The sequence below is a fragment of the Oncorhynchus mykiss genome, chromosome 6 (genome assembly GCF_013265735.2).
Source record: "Oncorhynchus mykiss isolate Arlee chromosome 6, USDA_OmykA_1.1, whole genome shotgun sequence".
NCBI classification, from domain to species: Eukaryota; Metazoa; Chordata; class Actinopteri; order Salmoniformes; family Salmonidae; genus Oncorhynchus; species Oncorhynchus mykiss.
In genome coordinates this window covers 37,077,858-37,104,476 of record NC_048570.1, presented here as the reverse complement: position 1 = coordinate 37,104,476, position 26,619 = coordinate 37,077,858, and the positions used below count along the sequence as shown (strand labels likewise).

At 43.5% G+C, this 26,619-nt stretch overlaps 1 protein-coding gene across 2 annotated transcripts; it reads left to right on the top strand.

Annotated features, from left to right (window-relative positions):
• The first annotated feature begins 1,482 nt into the window (after nt 1-1,482).
• LOC110525880 (caspase-3) lies at nt 1,483-6,698 on the top strand. 2 transcript variants are annotated; one of them, XM_021606364.2, is made up of 7 exons: nt 1,483-1,626; nt 2,096-2,184; nt 3,791-3,939; nt 4,047-4,175; nt 4,400-4,575; nt 4,728-4,842; nt 5,360-6,698. In XM_021606364.2, the coding sequence occupies exons 2-7, from the start codon at nt 2,114-2,116 to the stop codon at nt 5,587-5,589; spliced, it is 870 nt and encodes a 289-aa protein (XP_021462039.2). In that variant the 5' UTR covers nt 1,483-1,626; nt 2,096-2,113; the 3' UTR covers nt 5,590-6,698. The 2 variants fall into 2 exon arrangements, with proteins under 2 accessions (XP_021462039.2, XP_036835947.1); XM_036980052.1 differs by having other exon boundaries at nt 1,603-1,726.
• Nucleotides 6,699-26,619: the final 19,921 nt, after the last annotated feature.

The window sequence follows — 26,619 nt, the reverse complement described above, 5'->3', positions numbered from 1 at the left end:
AAATAACAATAGCGAGGCTATATACAGGGGGTACCAGTACAGAGTCAATGTGCGGGGGCACCGGTTAGTCGAGGTAATTGATGTAATATGTACATGTAGCAGAAACGTAAAAGAGTGGTCTGGGTAGCCCTTTGATTAGCTGTTAGGTATATAAATAAATCCATACGTAATAGTGAAACTAACTTAATCCACCCTAATAAAAATAGTACATTGCCAAAACAAACAAAACTACCACCTCTTCTTACTTTTAGTTCTCCATATCTCCCTTCTCAGGCTGTGGGAACTGAGAGGGTGGTAACGGCTTGTGCCAATATTGCATGCAAGTCCTTCGCTGAGAAATCTTTCAGCTCCAGGAAACGCTCTGTCGCAATCACAATGATTTCTATCTTCCTGGACCTTCTCTCCACCTTGGCAGTGCCATTAACTACCATAGCTATAAATGCCACAAAGTCCACCTTCGTAATCTTTAAAATGTCAGGATCCTGCTGGTGAATGTCAACCCCTGTATCCTGCAGTGTAGGCCTATCCACTACCATGGACTCTTCTGGTGCGCCATTCAAACCCTCAACCCTTTTCACAGCTGCTACATATGAAATGCTCTGTAAAACCCTGACTTTGGCCATCTGATTCTCTTTCACCCTTATGGGGCATTCAGAAGACATGGCATCAAGTCACATATTCATCACTTTTATAACATATAATATGATCCTTTCCACAACTTGGACATCTCTGCTTCTACCTTCTGTAAACATTTGCGACATGGCCAACAGCTTTACACAGATCACACTGCATTGGTCTTGGGATAAATGCTCGGACTCTGTAGTTAATATATGATAACTGCACTTGAGTAGAGAGAGACTCCATATCCAAAAACAAAAGAACAGAACAGATAGACTCTTCACCATTCACCACACGATTCGCCCGACGTGCTTCAATCACTCCAGGAATATTTTGAATCTCTTCAAAACTCGACAGCCCACGAGACGCCAGATATAACCCCCTTGAGGGGTGCCCAGTTCCGAAGAGACACACACGACATTTTAAACGTATCAAAAGACACAAAAGGCACGTTCCTTCTGATCCGCAGAAGTTCAACAAAAATCAAAACAAGCCCGCCTCTCAAGATCCTTACAGCCTTCACTTTACCCAGCACTCTCTCCACCAGTTAGATAACTCAAATGTTTTTTTTCAAGATTGGTACTCTGCTCAATTGCTCCTCATTAACAAACCGTACTCCTACTAGATACGAAAGGTCATTCTCATCACTGTACACTACTTTGCTCCGTTTTCCATTCTTTTGGACAACACTCCAATTCTCCTTGATTCTACCACAATTCTATTCAGAACCCACTCATCCGCTACCGCCATCTTTCGCTTGTCTTTACCTGCCTGCCTCATTCTCAGGAAAGTCACACTACTCTGGAAACTTTATGACCGGCTTTGGTCAAGGTGTGTCCTTTATGCCGCCCACACAGGAAATAAACTACGGTGTTTGATTGGCTGCTTTGCACAATGATACGTTTTTTCTTTGACACCACATGAACAAGTATCAGATAACCTCGTTTAGTTGCAGAGAAGTCTTCAGGTTTACTCCCTCACCGGTGTATTTCAACGCCTTAATGCGAAGTAATTATGTTTAAAGTTTTTACACCTTTCATTGATACCTTATGTAATGTACTGTAATATACACAAGAACAGGAGACGTTTCACTTTCAAATTCAACTTGGTAACGTTAACATTAATTTACGAGGTTACTGCTACTTCATAACGTTATATATATATTGTACTAGCTACCGTATCCGCTAAATTTGATAAGAGTAGCTAGCTAGCTAACTGAAAGTTAGCTAAACAGACTTTGGTAACTAACGTTAGCTAGCTATTAACGTTAGCATACTAGCTAGTTATTTAGCTGGTGTTACATGTCATAATATCTAACAGTACTACTGTAAAAATAAATGGCTAGCTACATTCACTATTGAACCACAGTTGATAGTAGGTTAACTAATTTAGTTGACTTAGATTATGGCTTGTCTCCTGTGTGGATTCAACTTTGGAACTTGTGTGTGTGTGATTAACTTATTATTTTCTCTTTCAGTACAACTATAGGTGTTGTATGAGTGATTGCGCTACTGAGACTGATACCATGTCTGATTTGGTGGATGCCAAAGGGATAGCTGCACAAGGGTAAGGCAATGCATTTCTCCTGTCAACCCTATCATCTACCCAAAGAATAGAGGGTGGGCATCAAAATCAAATGTACATTACCTTCAGAAAGTATTAATACACCTTGACTTATTCCACATTTTGTTGTATTACAGCCCGAATTTAAAATGTTTAATTTTTTGTCACCCATCTACACACAATGCCCCAAAAATTACAATGAAAACTTTATTTTTTATGTTTGCAAATTTACTGAAAATGAAATACAGAAATATCTCATTTGCATATGTATTCACATCCCTGAGTCAATACTTTGTAGAAGCACCTTTAGCAGCAAATACAGCTGTGAATCTTTCTGGCTACATCTTAAGAACTTTCCAAACCTGGATTGTGCAACATATGCCTATTATTATTTTCTAAATTCTTCAAGATCTGTCAAATTGATTGATGATAATTGCTAGACAACAATTTGCAGGTCTTACCATAGATTTTCAAGCAGATTTTAGTCAAGTGTAACTCAGCCACTCAGGAACATTCACTGTCTTCTTGGTAAGTAACTCCACTGTAGATTATGTGAATTTTTCTCCCAGTGTCTGGTGGAAAGCAGAATGAACCAGGTTTTCCTCTAGGATTTTGCCTGTGCTTAGCTCCATTCCAATTATTTTTTATCCTGAAAAACTCCCCAGTCCTTAACGTTACAAGCATACCGATAACATGATGCAGCCACCACTACGATTGAAGATATGGAGAGTGGTACTCAGTAATGTGTTGTATTCATCGTCTGCTTTTACTTTTTTTTACCCATCTACCAATAGGTGCCCTTTGCAAGGCATTGAAAAACTCCCTGGTCTTTGTGGTTGAATCTGTGTTTGAAATGTACTGCTCAACTGAGGGACCTTACAGATAATTGTATGTGTGGGGTACAGAGATGAGGCAGTCATTTAAAAAAAAAAAAATCATTTTAAACACTATTATTGCACACAGTAAGTCCATGCAACTTATGTGACTTGTTAAGCACATTTTTTTAATACTTATTGACTCAAGACATTTCAGCTTTTCATATTTTATTTTGACATTATTGGGTATTGTGTGTAGGCCAGTGACAAAACATCTCAATTCAATCTATTTTAAATTCATGCTGTAACACAACAAAATGTGGAAAAGGTCAAGGGGTGTGAATAGTTTCTGAAGGCACTGTATTTTATTCTATTAGTTTGCACTCAGATTTTTTATTTAGATACCCATTTGGGTGGCATGCACGGGGCGAGTGAGCCTCTTTTTACATAGTTCTATCAGCTGTCACATTCTGTGAAAGCATCTTTTAACGTAATTTCATCCCTGAATAGGGTCGGACAAATTATCCTCTCATCTGCATTAGAATGCAATGTGACATTGCGTGTCTGATCATAAGCTAAAACCTGCTGTCATTGTGCCTTCAAGCATGTCAGCTGGCTTCATTAGCCAAACAACATGCATTTTCAACGTACCTGTGGAGCCAGTTTAACATGGACAGTGAAAAGTGAATGTAGACGTTTTAATCACTGTGCAAGGACTTCTGCAATGTGTTATTGTCTGCCCACTGTGCCGCAGCCGATTCAGTGTTAAAAGGAACTTTTTCCTTTTGCTCCAGGCTGGGCAGTCCCTCAGTGCAAAGGTTTACGACAGAGAATCCTGAAGTAGACGCTAAGCCTCCGGCTGACATGTACACATATAAGATGAACTACCCCAGCCTTGGACAGTGTGTCATCATCAACAACAAGAACTTTGACAAGCACACAGGTAGGCCTAAGTTTGTACGATGTATTTTTGTCCATTTCACTTGTTCAGGTTATGATGGAATGTCCGATTTTTGTTATATACACTTCATTGGTTGTTTCCCTTTAAAGGAATGAGCTTTCGCAATGGAACAGATGTGGATGCAGGACATGCGATCAAAGTGTTCTCGAGTTTGGGGTACAAAGTGAAGGTTGCCAATGACCAGACTGTGCAACAGATACAACAGCTGCTTTGCAAAGGTAAGCTCAGCAGTTGTGATGTGAGTGTCCGAGTTAGATTGTCTTTCTTTGTGGAGTCCTTTGAGAAGTTTCTTTCTGATTGTCTACAAATAAGTTGCACTAGTGTTGGTAGTAGTGATGTGACATCTGGCAAAATTTGATCAACTGAAGGAAATCTCTTTTTAATGTTAAGTTCGATTGACTTCAAGAGCCACTGTGTGTGTGCGTGCGTGTGACATTTTCAGTGTCTCAAGACGACCACAGCCAGTCGGCCTCCTTTGTGTGTGTGATGCTGAGCCATGGAGACGAGGGGGTTTTCTATGGCACAGATGGCAACGTAGAACTCAAGAAGCTCACTGGTCTCTTTAGGGGCGACCGCTGCAAAACGCTGGTGGGCAAGCCCAAACTCTTCTTCATCCAGGTACTGTAAGGTTTTAGCTGCCTGTTCAAACTTTCTGTATTGAAGTGATGAACATGTATTTGCGTGACTGATATTCAGTGGTACATTGCTAAGAGTAGCCTATCGTCCCCTGGCCCTTAACCCCTGATCCTTTCTGTGGATCTGGTGAGTAGGCGTGCCGTGGCAATGACCTGGATGGTGGCATAGAGACAGACTCCGTTGCTGATGACTCTCCAGAGAGGATTCCTGTTGAGGCAGACTTTCTCTACGCTTATTCTACAGCTCCAGGTAATAAACCCTGTTTTATTAATGCCCCACTTTGACATACTTTAAAGGCCCATGGCAGTCAAAAATGTGATTTCTTTATATTTATTTCCACACTGAGGTTGTAATAATTGAAATTGTGGAAATGATAATGCCTTTTTAGTGTAAGAGCTGTTTGAAAAGTTTTGGTGGATAGAGTTTTGCCAGCCTAGTGACATCACCATTTTAATTGAAAACAATCGCAGTAAGTTACTTAATTGTTACCAAGAAATTATTTGGTATTGAGAAAAAAACGTCTGCAGTCGTGCATACTACATATGTTACATTTACATGGTACATTGGTATGTTACATAGTACTGATATATGTTATAACTTTTACACACAAACTGCAAACGGGTATGACAGTAGACTATAAGCCTACTACTATAGCCATTGTATGGTAATTGCACTGTACCATGTACAAAAACGACCATGTATGTGCTTTAGAGAGATTAGTGATTGGTTGGTCTGATTGGTTTGTGACGTCCATGCCTCTCCATAGGCTACTACTCCTGGAGGAACACCCAGAAAGGCTCCTGGTTCGTGCAGGCCCTCTGTGAGATGTTACAAAGGTACGGCAAACAGCTGGAGATCATGCAGATCATGACACGTGTCAACCACATGGTGGCACTTGACTTCGAGTCTATGTCCAACATGCCTGGCTTTACTGCCAAAAAGCAGATCCCTTGCATTGTGTCTATGTTGACCAAAGATCTCTACTTTCCACATTGATTTGATATTGTTGTCTAGACATTACTATGACTTGATTGTGTATCCTGTGGGACCTTTTTAGCTATGTGCACAATGTTTACTGGACTTCTAAGTAGTGCTGCGCATTTACACAACATTTCTAAATTACCTATGTCGGTTCAATATTTTGAATTCCCTTTATGCACATTTTCTCTAGAGATAAACCAGATCATGCCGAACTGCAAAGTAGGAGGGAGTTGTAGTTTCCAACAGGACAAAATTCTACGTAGTTTAGTGCAGAAAACGTGGTAATTAACTACCATGACCAGAATCCTACTTGAGACAGAAGAACACTCGATCGAGAGGGGTAGAGAGCAGTTGCTCTCTATGTCTTATTTACTTTGAAGAACTACTAACATTTTGATTTTGTCAGACAGCATAGGCAGAAGCTCTATAAGTAATCAAAATAAAACAAATGTAATATACACAATGCAAATATTTGTTTAAAGTAATGTGAATAAATTATGGTTAATAAGTGATAAGCAGTTATGGGCAGTCACTACCATCATGGGACTTTTAATGATTGTTTTATTTTGTGTTACCGCATTCAACCCACATAATGCATTTAATGTATTATCGAAATCGAAAACTGGGATTATTGTTTAAGAATTTAAATGAAACCGAACCGGCCTCAAAAAGCACTAATTGCTCAGCACTACTTCTAAGTGGATACAAATTTAAATACTTGTATTCTGTTTGGGTTAAGTCTTAAAGAGAAAGCTAAAGGTTTGATTCGATATACCTTGGACTCGGAGGCCTAAAAGGCATGATGTTGGACCAAAGAGAATGCATTTTTAATGGGGGAAGGCAGGCATTAAGCAACGATTATGCAATATGAATACTTGCTATTGATTTGTTGTACCTGTATATGTTCTGAATTATCAAGTATAAAGGGAATCACGCTTTCAGATAGCAATAATGTAGTGAATCAATCACTCAGGCTTTAAAAGTATTGAAAAATGTGCCATGTCTTTTTAGAAATGATAACTGTCTTACCTGTGGGATGGTTTGTTTTTTTCATTTGCACATTGTACATTCAAATAGCTTACTACATGAAATATAAACTTGAATAAACTAGCTTTTATCCTTGATTCAATTGTTATCCTATTATTTTCCAAGAAACCAAACATTTCTGTGAATGGGATTTTAATTAATATATACAGTACCAGTCAAAAGTGTGGACACACCTACTCATTCCAGGGTTTTTCTTTATTTGTACTATTTTCAACATTGTAGAATAATAGTGAGGACATCAACACTATGAAATAACACATATGGAATCATGTAGTAATCAAAATCCAGGTGACTATCATGAGATAGTCACCTGGAATGCATTTCAATTAACAGGTGTGTTGTTAAAAGTTAATTTGTGGAATTTCTTTCCTTAATGCATTTGAGCCAATCAGTTGTGTTGTGACAAGGTAGGGGTGGTATACAGAAGATAGCCCTATTTGGTAAAATACCAAGTCCAAAGAGAAACGACAGTCCATCATTACTTTAAGACATGAAGGTCAGTCATGGTCAAATTGCAGCAAAGAAACCACTACTTATTTAACCAGAAGTTGACTGAGAACACATTTACAGCAACAACCTAGAGAATAGTTACAGGGGAGAGGAATGAGCCAATTGTAAGCTGGGGGTGATTAGGTGACCATGATGGTATGAGGGACAGATTAGGAATTTAGCCAGGACACCAGGGTTAACACCCCTACTCTTACAATAAGTTCAATGGGCTCGTTAGTAACCACAGAGTCAGGACACACGTTTAACATCCCATCTGAAAGACGGCACCCTACACAGGGGAATGTCCCCAATCACTGACCTGGGGCATTGGGAAAGGGTGCCCAATGCCCCAAGTCTCCCATCCAGGGACCAAACATACTTAGCTTCAGAAGCAAGCCAGCAATGGGATGCAGGATGATATGCTGCTGGCTGTAAAGGACACCCATAAGAAGAAGAGACTTGCTTGGGTCAAGAAACATGAGCAATGGACATTAGACCGGTGGAAATCTGTCCTTTGGTCTGATGAGTCCGAATTTGAGATTTTTAGTTCCTTTTCGAGATGCAGAGTAGGTGAACGGAAGACCTTTCAAAGCTTTGCACACTCTTGGCATTCTCTCAACCAGCTTCATGAGGAATGCTTATCCAACAGTCTTGAAGGAGTTCCTACCTATGCTGAGCACTTGTTGGCTGCTTTTCCTTCACTGTGTGGTTCCCACCGTGAAGCATGGAGGACGTTGGAGGTGTGGGAGTACTTTGCTGGTGAGACTGATTTATTTAGAATTCAAGGCACACTTAACCAGCATGGCTACCACAGCATTTTGCAGCAATACTCCATTCGCACTGGTTTAGTGCTTAGTGGGACTATCATTTTTTTTCCAACCGGACAATGACCCAAAACTGACCTCCAGGCTGTGTAGGGACTATTTGACCAAGTAGGAGAGTGATGGAGGGCTGCATCAGATGACCTCCACAATCACCCAACCAAATTGAGATGGTTTGGGATGAGTTGGACCGCAGAGTGAAGGAAAAGCAGCCAACAAGTGCTCAGCATAGGTGGGAACTCCTTCAAGACTGTTGGATAAGCATTCCTCATGAAGCTGGTTGAGAGAATGCCAAGAGTGTGCAAAGCTGTCATCAAGGCAAAGGGTGGCTACTTTGAAAAAATCTAAAATATATTTTGATTTGTTCAACACTTTTTTGGTTACTACATGATTCCATGTGTGTTATTTCATAGTTTTGATGTCTTCACTATTATTCTACAATGTAGAAAAGAGTAAAAATATAGAAAAACCCTTGAATGAGTAGGTGTGTCCAAACTTTTAACAGGTACTGTTAAGTTTTTTTTTTTAAATGTTACAGTCTGGTGGTGCAAGATAATGTCTCCCACAACATTGTGAAATAACTAACAAGAAAATTCTTACAAGACTAATGTGATGTTGTACGGTGGCAGATAGCCTAGCGGTTAGAGTGTTGGGACAGTAACTGAGGGCACATCGACAAGGCTCTGTCGATGTGCCCTTGAGCAATGTACTTAACCCTAATTGTGTAACGCTCGTCGGAAGAAGTGAACCAAGGTGCAGCGTGGTAAGTGTTCATGATTCTTTATTAAATCCAAACACCAAACAAAAGACCAACGAACGTCACGTTCCGTACACTACCCAGAGCTAACAAAAAACAACATCCCACAACCTAAAGGTGGCAAAACATTCTGCCTAAGTATGATTCCCAATCAGAGACAACGATAGACAGCTGTCCCTGATTGAGAACCATACCCGGCCAAAATATAGAAACACAAAACATAGAAATAAAGAACATAGGATGCCCATCCTAGTCACACCCTGGTCTAACCAAAATAGAGAATAAAAACCTCTCTGTGGCCAGGGTGTGACAAATTGCTCCTATAAGTCGCTCTGGACTGTCTGCCTAAAATGTAAAATGAATAAATGTCATGAAAGCCTGATTCAGTATTCTGTATGAAAATCTAACATACCATGGGTTATTCAAAACTATAATGTCATTATCCAATATATGATGGGCAGCATAATGGCCTGCTCGTCTCTGTAGTCTCACATCTTATCTGAGGCCACACACTCCATGCAGTGTGTGGCCTCAGATAAGACATTTGACTGCAGAGAGGAGCAGACTCATGGCTCTTGCATTTCCAGATTATTTCCTGTGGTAGGGGCCAGGGAAACCTCTCTGCTTTGGCTTTCTACAATAGGTTTTTACTTTCATTCAGTTTAAATAAAGAGAGGTTACAGTGCATTTAATCATGACATGGGCAACAATTATATTATTTTCTAATAGATATTGTGAAAAGGGAGCAGGCAAATAGGATTTAACAGAAGATCAGAGTGGGTCTTCTGCCTCTCAGAAAAAAATATTCTGCCCTTCCAAAAAAGGCACCTGTCCCGCAGAAAAAATATTCTGCCACCCAGACAAAGGCACCTGTCAGAAAGGAACTGGAGCAGATGACTCGGTATGACATTTATCCCCACATTCAGTAGCATGTTGCTAAGAGCAGTGTTACGTCATGTTGCCTGTGTTGAGCCAAAACACGTCCTCAAATTATTGCTTGATAATACGAGGAGGATATTTAGGCGTGTGCTCCGGGCTCCGGCCCTCGGCCTGTTCAAATAAGACATAGAGCATCCCTGTCTTCAGAGGATCTGACTGATGGGGACGTTAGTTAAAGGGGAAGTGTACCGAAATTTACCAAGCGATTCCATTCATTGAAACTATGTAGTTGGAGTTTGCCTTTTGATGCCCCGTGTACACTAGCACGTGGTGAAACACTGCTTCCCATTCATTTTCAATGGAGGAAAGTGGTGAGGAGCGGAGAGTGCGGGTGACGTGGCATGTTCACTAGCAAGCGGTAAATTGCAGCGTGCCACTTAGGCCGCCCATTGTGACTCGCTTGTGGGTGTGCTGGCAGCATATGGCAGAATAGATGCATGTTTGATTGTGCGTCAAGAATTCAGCATAGCAAGTTTGTATGAAGGTCTGGTTATTAAATAGGTAAATAGTTCAATAGTAATATGCTCTAAAACGTTCTGGTGACAAACTTTGCTAGGGCAGGTACTTTTGATAGGGCAGGTACTTTTGTGTAGTTCCAGTCCCTAGAAGTGGGGAAGATAATAGTAATATAATATTCAGTGCAGTGTAATTTGAGTATAATGAAGTCTGTTTCTTGTGAGGTTTTCTGTCCTCAGATTAAGAGAGTTATGAAAGCCTGTCTACAGATGAAGAGGCCTCAATGAAGAGCAGTGGTTCTCAGTCCTGGTCCTGTGGACTCAAAGAGGTGCACATTTTTGTTTTTGCCTTAGCACTGCACTGCTGATTCAAATGATCAACTCATCATCAATCTTCAAGTGGTATTTATGTATTCATTTGTGATGCTATCCTTGATATGATCCTGTTATTGTCACATGCTACACATTCACATATGTGTGCCAATGCATCTTTCAATCCAATGTTATCATGATTTGTTATAAGGGATATTATACTTTAGTAATCCACAATTACCTGGTGATGTAAAAGTCTAATAATAACATTATTTTCCATATTCCTAGATACCTTGTAACTGGAGATTCCTTCAAAACGATTGCCTACAGTTACCGTGTAGGGCACTGCAAGGTTGGGTGACCAGGGCCATCTGGGACTGCCTCCTGGAGAAATTCAGGCATGTGAAGGCTACCTGTGTCCTGCATAACTTCATGAGGATGGACACGAGGGCCAGGAGGGGATATGCAGCTTGCCGGAGTGTGCCAGAGGAGAAGTCTGGTGCTCTGCGGGATGTTTCAAGGTTGGGGTCCAGCAACGCAGCATGAGAGGCAATCCGTGTGCGGGGGATCTTCACCTCCTACTTCTTCAAAAAGGGTGCTGTTCCCAGGCAACACCATAGACTACACTATGCACAACTAAAGGCTATTTTAAGAGCCATCCACATTGCAATAAGAATTTTCTTCAATTTACTTAGCTATGTCAACTGCAGTTATTCAATTCCCAGTTTCCCTCCCTTTGAGTTCTACTTCTCAGGTGAGGGTGCTGTTTAGATAAGGGTGTGATGTCTGTAGAAAAACAAAATAGGCTATTTTAAGTCACCCATATTGAAAAAATTTAGAACAATTAGACACCCTATAACCCACACACACATGTATCAATCTGATTGATGGATTGTGTTGTGCAGTAAGCAGGCTCAGGTGTATAACTGTGACTCCTTCCACCTTCAAAGAACAGGCAAGAGGGCCAACCATGGAGAATAGTAAGACACTTCATTATTTCTATAACTACGCTATATTGTTTGTCCTCGTGTGTCCGTTCATGTTTTTCAGCATAAAGTACTCTGCAGCTACTTAGTGTGGGCACCATGTGAGGCCACACACACAGATTCCTGTTGAACACTCATTAACAAACCAGGCCAAAGACCACTCAGAGAGATACCAATACTCCTTAGCCGGCCCACAAGAATGGAATGGTCTACCGTATCAAAAGCTTTGGCCAAGTCAATAAAAATAGCAGCTCAACATTGCACAATAGAATCAAGAGAAATGGTGACATATTTTAGGACCTTTAAGGTTGCAGGGATACAGCCATAACCTGAGCGGAAACCAGATTTCATAGCAGAGAGAATACAATAGACATCAAGAAAGCCAGTCAGTTGATTATTGACAAGTTTTTCCAACACTTTTGATAAACAGGGCAAAATATAAATTGGCCTATAACAGTTAGGATCAGCTTGATCTCTCCCTTTAAATAAAGGACACACCGTTGCTGCCTTCCAAGCAATAGGAACATATCCAGAGAGGAGAGACAGGTTAAAAAGGTCAGAGATAGGCTTGGTGCTGATAGGGGCAGCAACCTTAAAGAAGAAAGGGTCTAAACCATTTGACCCAGATGTTTTTTGGGGGTTAAGTTTCAGGAGCTCCTTTAGCACCTCGGACTCAGGGAGTCCTACAGGGAGAAACTTTGTAGCGGGGCAATAGAAAAAGAGGGAGGAGCATTGGGGCTAGTCGCATTAGAATGGGTGGGAGATGAGGAAATATTGGACAGTCATGGCTGAGTCAAATAGGAATCCTGACTTAATGAAGTGGTGATTAAAGAGCTCAGCCATGTGCTCCTTGTCAGTAACAACCACATCCTCTACATTAAGGGACATGGGCAGCTATGAGGAAGAGGGTTTATTCTCCAGGTCTTTAACACTTTTCCAGAACTTCTAGCAGTTAGACCCATAGCGAGAACTGCTCCTTAAAGTAACTAACTTTGGCCTTCCGGATAGATAGCCTGAGTGCATTTATTTCTCATTTGCCTGAACGAGAGCCAGTCAGCCTGAGTATTCATGTGCTGAGCCTTTCGCCAAATGCAATTCCTGAGGTGGAGTAACTCTGCAAGATCACGGTCGAACCAGGGGCTGAACCTGTTATTAATTCTCATTTCTTTATGGGGGTGTGTTTGTTAACAATTTTATTTATTTTTATTTGACTAGGCAAGTCAGTTAAGAACAAATTCCTATTTGCAATGACGGCCTACTGGGGAACAGTGGGTTAACTGCCTTGTTCAGGGGCAGAACGACAGATTTTTACCTTACCTCAAGGATTCGATACCACTGAAAATATAGAAAAAGAAGGTCCAAGGACCTTCGACAGAGGGGGTCAAGCTGATTCTATACCAATTTACAGAGGCCCGGTCATGAAGGAAGACTTGCTCATTAAAGTTTTTTAGCATATGACAAATCAGGACAGGTCATTTCATTGAGCAGCCATTACGAACACAGGCTGTAAAACAGTGATCACCAAGGTCATTACAGAAAACACCAGACTGATACCTATCAGGATTATTTATGAGCATAACATCGAGGAGAGTAGCCCTTTCTGGGTGTTTGGAGTCATACCTTGTGGGATTGGTAATAATCTGAGAAAGATTTATGGAGTCCCATTTCTTAAGGATTTGGTCAGGTGGTCTAAGCATGTCCCAGTTTAGGTCACCTAGCAGGACAAATTCAGACTTAGTGTAAGGGGCCAGGAGAGAGCTTAAGGCATTTAGGGTACAGGCCGGAGCTGATGGTGGCCGATAACACCCTGGTGGCCGATAACACCCCTGCAACTATTTGAAAGTTTAATGCTTAAAACCATCAAATTGTTTGGGGACCGACTTGGTGGAGACAACCAAGCACTGAAGGGGTTCCTTGGTAAAGATTGCCAATCTACCACCTTTGGAAGATCTGTCTTGCCGAAAAAGTTTATAACCAGAAAGGTTAACATCAGTGTTCAAAACACTCTTTCTTAATAACCTCATCTCAGTAATGACCACCACATCTGGATTGGATTTGTGACCCCACACTTTCAATTGATCAATTTTAGGTGATAAGTTTCTAGTGTTAAGGTGCAGAAACCCAGGCTTTTACGAGGGCAGAAATCAGTGAAGCCGATATCCGAGCACAAGTCAGAATTGGGGCTAGCAACAGTAGATGGGCCAGGGTCTACATGCACATTTCCAGATATCAACAGTAATACAATCATGGCACGGCAGAGGACAGGTAGAGCTCTGCAGTGTTGATTTATGACATTGGAATGTGCATTAGATGGCAACAAGATCATATTGTACAGTAATTTCATCAGGTAACATGAATACAAAGCCGGCGAGAGGTGGTTAGAATAGGATGAGAGGCCAAGTGTCCGTGAAACCAATAGAGAGTCAGAGTCCCGAGTGTGGGAGCAAACATAGTCTGTCCCACGGTCGGGTAAACAAGCAAGTTCATAGTCAACAAAGCCCGCAGGAGTCATGAGGTAAATAGCATAAAGCACATGAAAAAAATAGATTTATATTATGTGTTAAGTACATTTTTGCTCTTGAATTTATTTAGGCTTGCCATAATAAAAGGGTTGAATACTTGTATATATATATTTTTTTATATTAATTTGTCAAATAAACGTAACTCCATTTTGACATTATGGGGTATTGTGTATAGGCCAGTGACACAAAATCTCAATTTAATCCATTTAAATTCAGGCTGTAACACATTTTTTTAAAGTCAAGGAGTGTCAATACTTTCTGAAGGCACTGTATCAGACATGTACATCACACTTTGAATACATTATGTCTATCATAATATTAAGAACCACCTTTCCTGATACAACATAAATTAACTGTAATTTGTGAAACATAAAATTTGAGAATAAGAATGTGTGTCTGCCATGTAAAGATGTCTAACTGCACTCTGAATTAATTATTTTTGCAGTCACAGTACCTAAACTGACACATCACAGGCTGGAAGCAGCATAAATCTGTAACTGACTATTCACAAGTGCTGGGAGTCTTCCACTTCCTGAAAACAAGTGTAGGTGATGGATATTTGGCTCAGATGGCGTTTACCACGCAGGATGGGAAAATAATCCTGACTCCTAGACCCAGTGTCTCACCGCGGAGGACCCACTCCAAAATTATGAGGTATAAGAACTGTCTGGAATGACAATTATACACTGAACATAAAAATAAATGCAACAATTTCAAAGATTTCACCAAGTTACAGTTAATATATAACTGACTAGGTATCTCCCTTTCATTTCCCTTCGTAAGGAAATCAGTCAATTGAAATTCATTAATTTGGCCCTAATCTATGGATTTCACATGACTGGGAATACAGATATGCATCTGTTTGTCACAGATACCTTAAAAGAAAAGCTAGGGGTGTGTATCAGAAAACCAGTCAGTATCTGGTGTGACCGCCATTTGCCATATGCAGTACATAAAGTTGATCAAGCTGTTGATTGTGATCTGTGGAATGTTGTTCCACTCTTCAATGGCTGTGCGAAGTTGCTGGAAATTGACGGGAACTGGAACATGCTATCGTACACATCGATCCAGAGCATCCAAAACATGTCTGGTGAGTATGCAGGCCATGGAAGAACTGGAACATTTTCAGCTTCCAGGAATTGTGTACAGATCTTTGCGACATGGGGCCGTGCATTATCATGCTGAAACATAAGGTGATGGCGGATGAAGGCCCGAAAATGGGCCTGAGGATCTCGTCACAGTATCTCTATGCATTCAAATTGCCATAGATAAAATGCATTTGTGTTCGTTGTCCATAGCTTATGCCTGCCCATACCATAACCCCACCATGGGGCACTCTGTTCACAACGTTGACATCAGCAAACCACTTGCTCACATACTTGCTCACACCATACACGCTGCCATCTGCCCGGTATAGTTGAAACTAGGATTCATCCGTGAAGAGCACACTTCTCTAGCATGCCAGTGGCCATCGAAGGTGAGAATTTGCCAACTGATGACGGTTACGACGCCGTACTGCAGTCAGGTGAAAACCCTGGTGAGGACATCTTCCCTGAGACTGTTTCTGACAGTTTGTGCAGAAATTCTTTAGTTGTGCAAACCCACAGTTTCATCAGCTGTCCGGGTGGCTGGTCACAGACGATCCCGCAGGTGAAGAAGCCGGATATAGAGGTCCTGTGCTGGCTTCGTTACACGTGGTCTGGGGTTGTGTAGCAGGTTGGATGTACTATCAAATTCTCTAACGACATTGGATACGGCTTATGGTAGACAAATTAACATTCAATTCTCTGGAAACAGCTCTGGTGGATATTCCTGCAGTTAGCATGCCAATTGCACGCTTCCTCAAAACTTGAGACATCTGTGGCATTGTGTTGTGTGACATTTTAGTAGCCTTTTATTACAACTGTGTAATGATCATGCTGTTTAATCAGCTTCTTGATATGCCACACCTGTCAAGTGGATACATGATCTTGACAAAGGAAAAATGCTCACTAACAGGGATGTAAACTAAATTTGAGATAAATACTTTTGATGGAAAAATTCTGGGATCTTTTATTTCAGCTCATGAAACATATGGGACCAACACTTTACATGTTGCGTTTTTATTTTGTTCCGTGTAGATTAAAGATTTGAGAATCTGAGGCAGCAGACATACATTTTATTTTTTGACGAAATTAGGTTCTTATTTTCTGTTCTTAGATTTTGCTGTTATTTCAAGTTCAGTGTGTAGGCCTATATTTTCTATATCCTACTGAAGTAAAATATGCCAAAAACATATCAGGGCAGTGTTTGGGCTAATCTAAAAACATAAACCCACAACGGTCCAGCTCATGGAGGATTATGATAAGCGATCATTCAATAAAGTAAAGTTCAGATATTTAGTCGTCTGATAATTGTCCATTTGGCCCAGGTGGAATTGGGCCAAATGGTGGAACGTCTCCAATTTCTTTTTGGGATACAGATTTTTTTTTTACAGGACACCAGAGTTGATGTGGGCAAATCCCTGTGGTCGTGAAAGCAAACAAACTGCTCTTCATCATCAATAAGTTCCTGTCATGTAATTAAATTCTCTGTCAGTATTGGAGCCCAGTTAGCACAACTGCACCACCGATCTGCATTCATCCTGGGGCTGGGGTCTCGGTGGCTACAGCAGTGGCTGCCATCTGAAGCTCAATTTCCCTAAATTCTTTGTCAGAATACTCAGGCTCAAATACAGTTCGACGACACCATCGGCGCCCCTCCCCATATTAAATCAACCTGCTTTTCTGTAAAAATCTCATTCTAATCAGGTCCCAAAATAGCCTCAGAAGCCATTTCCTATCAACAAAAGTCCTTGCTTCTGCCGTGAGGTCTTGGAGTCCCAAAAACTTCTTGGCTGCAGATATAATGATATCCAGATTCTTTGACTTAGACACTTGTGCTGTACAATGAATCACTGTGGCTATAAATGCCACAAAATCCACCTTCACAATGAGTATAATTTTTATTTTTAAGTTTTTAATAAGTAATGAGTGTATCCAGATCACCCGATTGACTTAAAACACTATCAACAGGTTGCAATCCATCCACCACCATATTTTCAACACTGTTGCCTCTTGCCCCTTCAACTCTCTTCACCGCCTCCACATAAGAGATCCACTGTGTGGCCCTGATCCTTGACACCTCGACCTCCTTCACCCTAACAGGGCACTCAAGGAAGTCTGGAGGATGATCCCCACCACAGTTGCAACATTTTCCATTCACAGATTCTTCAATATTATACTTCTCCCGTCTGCAAACATTTGACATGTGACCATATCCTTTAGAATGTCTACACTGTAATGGTTTTGGACACAAATGCTCTCACCACAAACCTCACAGGTAGAGTCTCTTCAAACAACAATAATATCGACAGGCTTTTCTCCTTTCTTCCATTTACGACGTACACTGACCACTAATGGGATTTTCTGATTAAGGTACTCATCAACTATATCCAACAAGACTCCAGCTATAACTGCTTTGGCAGGCACCCTGCTCCGAAAATCAATACATGTTACTTCCGAAGTGAACAATTTTGTCAGATCCAGTACACGCTTCTTCTGTTCTTCATCAACACAATTAACCATAACAAGCCCATCACCTTGATTGAATCCATCTTTCCCACTGCTTTCTTCACAGTCCTCGATATTACAAATGCATTTCCCAATTGAATCTCCTCGTCCAAAAAACGCACCCCAATATGAAATGCATTATTGGACCGACCCTTGTCTTCTACTACGACTTTTTCTTGTTTTGTTCCATTCTTTGATTTGACTATTTACCATTCATCATCACACATTTCACTTGCCGCACTTTCGTAATTCAAGCACAGTCGCCATTTCCTCTGACTTGCCGTCGACGTCAGCCGACCTATGGTTCGAATAAGGGCCTTACGTGCAGTTTTTACGTAAAGGGATTTCCCCACGAGCACGCACATGCACAGTTGTTACATATCTCCGCTGTTGTTGCGGTTGGCCACATAAAATTATGATATAAAATAATTGCATTTGTTTTATGTGGAAAAGTTTACAAAATCCTGACCTATAGTACTTTTGATAAAAATAGCGAATTTGGCCGTACGCCATTAACACAAAGAATTTGTCTCTAATTAGCATATTTCCCAATCACTCTTTGACTAACAATGGAGCAGAGCTAGCAGTGCACAAAGAAACATCACGAGTCACGTGACCCTGTTTTTGCAGCTTTCCAGTTCTAGACTAAAGGGAGAGAGAGGGGGAAAAGGCAAATTCCACCTAACTAGTTTCAATGTATGGAATCACTTGGGAAATGTTTTCATTTTAGATCAACTTCCACTTTAAGAACATTAAGAACAGCCAGGATGGACCTGCCCCTCCCATTGACCAATGGGAAATGTTTAGTCCTCTTCCTTTAGAGAACTGTAACGTGTCCCTTTTTATTTGTGATATCTCAAGGTTTTCATCCATTCACAACTTTTTATGAGGATTTGTTGCATTTTTCCTAAACACAGCAGCACTTCAGATTGCCAATGAAAAAGGAAAACTTAAGTTTGCAAGGAGCGAGGAGCTTACATAGATGTAACTGTAGTAAGTGTAGGTGGTGCTTCTGATGGTCCTGGCAGAGTTTCGAGGCCTGTTCAGAAATCTTGTGCTCATGAAGGTGTGGTTTCAAAGGACACTTTGATAATGAATAAAGTTGACTTCATAACTTTTATTGGTAAGGTTATCAATAGTAGTCTGGCCCAGGAGTGGGAGGGTGAACGGAAAGGCTCTGGAGCAACGAACCACCCTTGCTGTCTCTGCCTGGCCGGTTCCCCTCTTTCCACTGGGATTCTCTGCCTCTAACCCTATTACAGGGGCTGAGTCACTGGCTTTACTGGGGCTCTCTCATGCCGTCCCTGGAGGAGGTGCGTCACCTGAGTGGGTTGAGTCACTGATGTGGTCATCCTGTCTGGGTTGCCCCCCCCCCCCCCCCCCTTAAGTTGTGCCGTGGCGGAGGTCTTTGTGGGCTATACTCAGCCTTGTCTCAGGATGGTAAGTTGGTGGTTGAAGATATCCCTCTAGTGGTGTGGGGGCTGTGTTTTGGCAAAGTGGGTGGGGTTATATCCTTCCTGTTTGGCCCTGTCCGGGGGTGTCCTCGGAGTGGGCCACAGTGTCTCCTGACCCCTCCTGTCTCAGCCTCCAGTATTTATGCTGCAGTAGTTTATGTGTCGGGGGGCTAGGGTCAGTTTGTTATATCTGGAGTACTTCTCCTGTCCTATTCGAATCTAAGTGTGCGTTCTCTAATTCTCTCCTTCTCTCTTTCTCTCTCTCGGAGGACCTGAGCCCTAGGACCATGCCCCAGGACTACCTGACATGATGACTCCTTGCTGTCCCCAGTCCACCTGGCTGTGCTGCTGCTCCAGTTTCAACTGTTCTGCCTTATTATTATTCGACCATGCTGATCATTTATGAACATTTGAACATCTTGGCCATGTTCTGTTATAATCTCCACCCGGCACAGCCAGAAGAGGACTGGCCATCCCACATATGCTCTCTCTAATTCTCTCTTTCTTTCTCTCTCTCGGAGGACCTGAGCCCTAGGACCATGCCCCAGGAATACCTGACATGATGACTCCTTGCTGTCCCCAGTCCACCTGACTGTGCTGCTGCTCCAGTTTCAACTATTCTGCCTTATTATTATTCGACCATGCTGGTCATTTATGAACATTTGAACATCTTGACCATGTTTTGTTATAATCTCCACCCGGCACAGCCAGAAGAGGACTGGCCACCCCACATAGCCTGGTTCCTCTCTAGGTTTCTTCCTAGGTTTTGGCCTTTCTAGGGAGTTTTTCCTAGCCACCGTGCTTCTTCACCTGCATTGCTTGCTGTTTGGGGTTTTAGGCTGGGTTTCTGTACAGCACTTTGAGATATCAGCTGATGTACGAAGGGCTTGTGGAAAGCAGAAATGCCAGGTTGAAGGTTATTGTGGAGACGGCAAAATAGATGTTGGGAATAACAGATGTTACTGTATAAATGGTTGTTGACGGGGACGCTGGTGAGCAGCAACATGTGAAGCTGCGTTTTCTCTGTGCTCTGATCCAGGGTGAACAATTTAATATTAATACTTGACCAACACCTCCCCATGTGTTAATTTTGTAACATTTCATTTGGAATCAAACCCAATTTACTAATCTGAAATGTTTGGCCTTTTAATTGTAAAATGTTGAGACAACAATGGCCACGGGCCACAAAGGAGCAGGTCTCTGCTGAAGCTTCGGGCTCACCTGACACGGACTCTGATCCCTCTGAACTAGCCATGGTAATGGCGGCTATCATTAAATCTGAACAGACTGTGCTGGCTAAGGTGGAGTCATTATCCACTGACCTATAGTTGTAGTAGGAAGTTTACATACACTTAGGTTGGAGTCATTAAAACTTGTTTTTCAACCACTCCACAAATTTCTTGTTAACAAACTATAGTTTTGGCAAGTCGGTTAGGACATCTACTTTGTGCGTGACACAAGTAATTTTTACAAAAATTGTTTACAGACAGATTATTTCACTTATAATTCACTGTATCACAATTCCAGTGGGTCAGAAGTTTGCATACACTAAGTTGACTGGGCCTTTAAACAGCTTGGAAAATTCCAGAAAATTATGTCATGGCTTTAGAAGCTTCTCATGGGCTAATTGACATAATTTGAGTCAATTGGAGGTGTACCTGTGGATGTATTTCAAGGCCTACCTTCCAACGCAGTGCCTCTTTGCTTGACATTGTGGGGGGAAAAAAAATGTAGACCTTCACAAGTCTGGTTCATCCTTGGGAGCAATTTCCAAACGCGAGAAGGTACCTCGTTCATCTGTACAAACAATAGTATGCAAGTACAAACACCATGGGACCACGCAGCCATCATACCGCTCAGGAAGGAGACGCGTTCTGTCTCTTAGAGATGAACATACTTTGGTGCGTAAAGTGCAAATCAATCCCAGAACAACAGCAAAGGACCTTGTGAAGATTCTGGAGGAAACGGGATCAAAAGTATCTATATCCACAGTAAAACGAGTCCTATATCAACATAACCTGAAAGGCCGCTCAACAAGGAAGAAGCCACTGCTCCAAAACCGCCATAAAAAATCCAGACTATGGTTTGCAACTGCACATGGGGACAAAGATCGTACTGTTTGGAGAAATGTCTTCTGGCCTGATGAAAGAAAAATAGAACTGTTTGGCCATAATGACCATCGTTATGTTTGGAGGAAAAAGGGAGAGGTTTGCAAGCCGAAGAACACCATCCCAAACATGAAGCACGGGGGTAGCTGGGGTGCTTTGCTGCAGGAGGAACTGGTGCACTTCACAAAATAGATGGCAACACGAGGAAGGAAAATTATGTTGATATATTGAAGCAACATCTCAAGACATCAGTCAAGAAGTGTCACACCCTGACCTTAGTATTCTTTGTTTTCCTTGTCATTTTGGTTAGGTCTGTAACGGTTTTCTTGCGGTGAAGAGTAGGGAGAGTCGGACCAAAATGCAGCGTGGTGGTTATTCATGATTCTTTAATAAAGAATGAATAAACTAACAAAAACAATAAACGTGAGAAAACCTAAACAGCCTATCTGGTGACAACAAACACAAAGACAGGAACAATTACCCACAAACACACAGTGAAACCCAGGCTACCTAAGTATGATTCTCAATCAGAGACAACTAATGACACCTGCCTCTGATTGAGAACCATACTAGGCCGAAACATAGAAATACCCAAATCATAGAAAAACAAACATAGACTGCCCACCCAACTCACGCCCTGACCATACTAAATAAATACAAAACAAAGGAAATAAAGGTCAGAACGTGACAGTACCCCCCCCCCCCCCCCCCCAAAGGTGCGGACTCCGGCCGCAAAACCTTGACCTATAGGGGAGGGTCTGGGTGGGCGTCTGTCCGCGGTGGCGGCTCTGGCGCGGGACGCGGACCCCACTTCACTATTGTCTTAGTCCGCCTCATTGTCCGCCTCCGTGGCTCTCTAACCATGGCAACCCCTCTCAATGACCCCACTGGACAGAGGGGCAGCTTGGGACAGAGGTGCAGCTGCTCGGGACAGAGGGGCTGCTCGGGACAGAGGGGCGGCTGCTCGGGACAGAGGGGCGGCTGCTCGGGACAGAGGGGCGGCTGCTCGGGACAGAGGGGCGGCTGCTCGGGACAGAGGGGCTCTGGCGGCTGCTCGGGACAGAGGGGCTCTGGCGCCTCTGGGCTGAGGGGCTCTGGCGCCTCTGGGCTGAGGGGATCTGGCGCCTCTGGGCTGAGGGGATCTGGCGCCTCTGGGCTGAGGGGATCTGGCGCCTCTGGGCTGACTGGCGGCCCCTGGCTGACTGGCGGCACTGGCGGCCCCTGGCTGACTGGCGGCACTGGCGGCCCCTGGCTGACTGGCGGCACTGGCGGCCCCTGGCTGACTGGCGGCACTGGCGGCCCCTGGCTGACTGGCGGCACTGGCGGCCCCTGGCAGACTGGCGGCACTGGTGGCGCTGGGCAGACTGGCGGCACTGGCGGCGCTGGGCAGACTGGCGGCACTGGCGGTGCTGGGCAGATGGGTGGCTCAGGCGGCACTGGGCAGACGGGTGGCTCAGGCGGCGCTGGGCATACGGGTGGCTCAGATGGCGCTGGGCAGACGGGAAGGAGAGTCAGACCAAAATGCAGCGTGGTGGTTATTCATGATTCTTTAATTAAAAATAACTATACATGAATAAACTAACAAAAACAATAAATGTGAGAAAACCTAAACAGCCTATCTGGTGACAACAAACACAAAGACAGGAACAATCACCCACAAACACACAGTGAAACCCAGGCTACCTAAGTATGATTCTCAATCAGAGACAACTAATGACACCTGCCTCTGATTGAGAACCATACTAGGCCGAAACATAGAAATACCCAAATCATAGAAAAACAAACATAGACTGCCCACCCAACTCACGCCCTGACCATACTAAATAAATACAAACAAAGGAAATAAAGGTCAGAACGTGACAAGGTCAAGGTGTGACATGGGTGATGTATGTGTTTTTTGTCTTGTCTAGGGGTTTTGTATGTTTATGGGCTGTTTCCTTTCTAGGTATATTGTATGTCTATGGTTGCCTAGATTGGTTCTCAATTAGAGGCAGCTGTCTATCGTTGTCTCTGATTGGGAACCATATTTAGGCAGACATATTCTGTGGGTACTTTGTGGATGATTGTTTCCGTGTCTGTGTTTGTTTCACCACACGGTACTGTTTCGGTTATCCACGTTTTGTTTATTGTTTTTTTGTGTTTTGGTTTATTTCATTAAGAACAACTATGGACACTACCACGCTGCATTTTGGTCCAATCCCTGCTACACCTCCTCTTCAGACGAAGAGGAGGAAATCAGCCGTTACAGAATCACCCACCAAAACAGGACCAAGCAGCGTGGTGACAGGCAGCGGCAGGAGGAGCAACGCAATCAGTACTATTGGACTTGGGAGGAGACACTGGATGGAGATGGACCCTGGACGCAGCCGGGGGAATATCGCCGCCCCAAGGCAGAGGTGGAGGCAGCCAAAGCGGAGAGGCGGTGGTTTGAAGAGGAAGCACGGAAGCAGGGCTGGAAGCCCGAGAAGCAGCCCCAAACATTTCTTGGGGAGAGGCACACTGGGAGTGTGGCTAAGGCAGGTAGGAGACCTGCGCCAGCTTCCCGTGCTTACCGGAGTGAGAGAGGGCGTCATACTGGTCAGGCACCGAGGGGCTAGGTTGAGCATCGAGCCAGGTGCCATGAAGCCGGCAATACGCATCTGGTCTCCAGTGCGTCTCCTTGGGCCGACATACATGGCACCAGCCTTACGCATGGTGTCCCCGGTTCGCCTGCACAGCCCAGTGCGGGCTATTCCACCTTGCCGCACTGGGCGGGCTACGGCGAGCATTCAACCAGGTAAGGTTGGGCAGGCTCGGTGCTCGAGACCTCCAGTACGCCTTCTCGGGCCGGTCTATCCAGTGCCACCTACACGCACCAGCCCTCCGGTGGCAGCCCCCCGCACCAGGCTTCCTGTGCGTGTCCAGAGCCCAGTACTCCCTGTTCCTCCTCCCCGCACTCGCCCTGAGGTGCATGTCCCCGGCCCAGTACCACCTGTGCCAGCACCACGCACCAGGCCTACAGTGCGCCTCGCCTGTCCAGCGCTGCTAGAGCCTTCCTCCTCTCCAGCGCCGTCAGATTCTCCCGTCTCTCCAGAGCTGCTAGATTCTCCCATCTGTCCAGAGCTGCTAGAGTCTCCCGCCTGTCCAGAGCTGCTAGAGTCTCCCGCCTGTCCAGAGCTGCTAGAGTCTCCCGCCTGTCCAGAGCTGCTAGAGTGGCAAGGAGTCTGCAAGGAGCCGCCAGAGCTGCCAGTCTGCAAGGAGCCGCCAGAGCCGGCAGTTTGCAAGGAGCCGCCAGAGCCGCCAGTCTGCAAGGATCCGCCAGAGCCGCCAGTCAGCCAGGATCCGCCAGTCAGCCAGGATCCGCCAGAGCCGCCAGTCAGCCAGGATCCGCCAGAGCCGCTAGTCAGCCAGGATCCGCCAGAGTCGCCAGTCAGCCAGGATCCGCCAGAGTCGTCAGTCAGCCAGGATCCGCTAGAGTCGTCAGCCAGTCCGGAGCTGCCATTCAGTCCGGAGCTGCCATTCAGTCCGGAGCTGCCCCTCAGTCCCGAGCTGCCCCTCAGTCCCGAGCTGCTCCTCATGTCCGGAGTTGCCCCTCAGTCCGGAGCTACCCCTCAGTCCAGTGGGGCCATTTAGTAGGGTTGCCAATCCTAGGTTGACGGCGAAGGTCGCCGTTCCTAGGAGGAGACTAAAGCGGACAAAGACTATGGTGGGGTCCACGTCCAACGCCAGAGCCGCCACCATGGACAGGCACCCACCCATACCCTCACCTATAGGTTTAGGTGTGCGGACGAGAGTCTGGGGGGGGTATTGTCACACCCTGACCTTAGTATTCTTTGTTTTCCTTGTTATTTTGGTTAGGTCAGGGTGTGACATGGGTGATGTATGTGTTTTTTTTGTCTTGTCTAGGGGTTCAGCCGTTACAAGAAGTTAAAGCTCGGATGCAAATGGGTCTTCCAAATGGACAATGACCTCAAGCATACTTCCAAAGTTGTAGCAAAATGGCTTAAGGACAACAAAGTCAAGGAAATTGGAGTGGCCATCACAAAGCCCTGACCTCAATCCTATAGAAGATTTGAAGGCAGAACTGAAAAAGTGTGTGTGAGCAAGGAGGCCAATGAACCTGACTCAGTTACACCAGCTCTGTCAGGAGGAATGGGCCAAAATTCACCCAACTTATTGTGGGAAGCTTGTGGAAGGCTACCTGAAACATTTGACCCAAGTTAAACAATTTAAAGGCAATGCTACCAAATACTAATTGAGCGTATGTAAACTTCTGACCCACTGGGAATGTGATGAAGGAAATAAAAGCTGAAATAAATCATTCTCTCTACTATTATTCTGACATTTCAAATACTTAAAATTAAGTGGTGTTCCTAACTGACCTAAGACAGGGATTTTTTTACTATGATTAAATGTCAGGAGTTGTGAAAAACTGAGTTTAAATGTATTTGGCTAAGGTGTATGTAAATGTCCAACTTCAACTGTAGGTCAGTAACAGTTTGGGTCTCGAGTGTCACCCCCTTTGAAGAGGAGGATGACCGCGGCAGCTTTCCAATCTTTAGGGATCTCGGACGATAGCAGAACCATATTGTATTATTGACTGTTCCATGTGTAACTCTGTGTTGTTGTTTGTGTCGCTCTGCTTTGCTTTATCTTGGCCAGGTCGCAGTTGTAAATGAGAACTTGTTCTCAACTGGCCTACCTGGTTAAATAAAGGTGAAATAAAATAAAATGTAAAAAATAATTTATTTAAGCAATTCTATTTTGCTCTTTACTCGTCAGAGGCTCTTCCTGACACATCTGGACATCCCCTGTCTCAATTCAGATGAACAAACCAACATGGATGCCTCAATAAGTGATGAGGAAGCTACTCTGGCAATTCAGTTCATGCAGAGCGGTAAAGCCCCTGGGCCTGATGGCTTCCCTATTACATTTTTTTTACCATTCTCTAAATTATCCCCTATCCTCAGCTCAATGTACAATGAAATCCTTTCTAGTCAGAAACTGTCACAGACACTTACCCGGGCGACTAATTCGGTTTTGCTTAAAAAAGACAAGAATCCCCTAGACTGTGGCTCATACCGCCCTATAAGCCTTTTGTGCTGCGATTATAACTTTCTCACTAAGGTCCTCTCATGCCGTTTAGAGTTGGCTTAACCTGGTCCCCATTAATACAATACGTGGAGAGTCTGTTTTCTACTTAGTGTAACTTGCATAGTTTGGTAAGCAGTAATGTCTGTTCTAGTAGCCATTTGTGCAGAAAAGCATTTTTATTTAACTTTTTTCCCCATTGTTTTTGTTTCTATTACTGTTTGTTTCTGTTTTTCATTCCTATTTAACTTGTGTTTATAGATGCCTTGGTGGGAGGGAGGGGATGGATGGATGGGAGGATGAGGGGTTGGGGTTGTGCTGTTTTTGTTGTTATATCTGAAAATCTATAAACAAAGTACAAAAAAAAAAGAAATTGTTGTTGACATGCTTAGCAATCCTAAGGGTGGAGTGTTTCAGCATGATATAGATAACGTTTAATTGCGTTGGGGGAGGGTATGGTAGAAGTTAGGGATTTATTTGGTTTTGAATTTATTT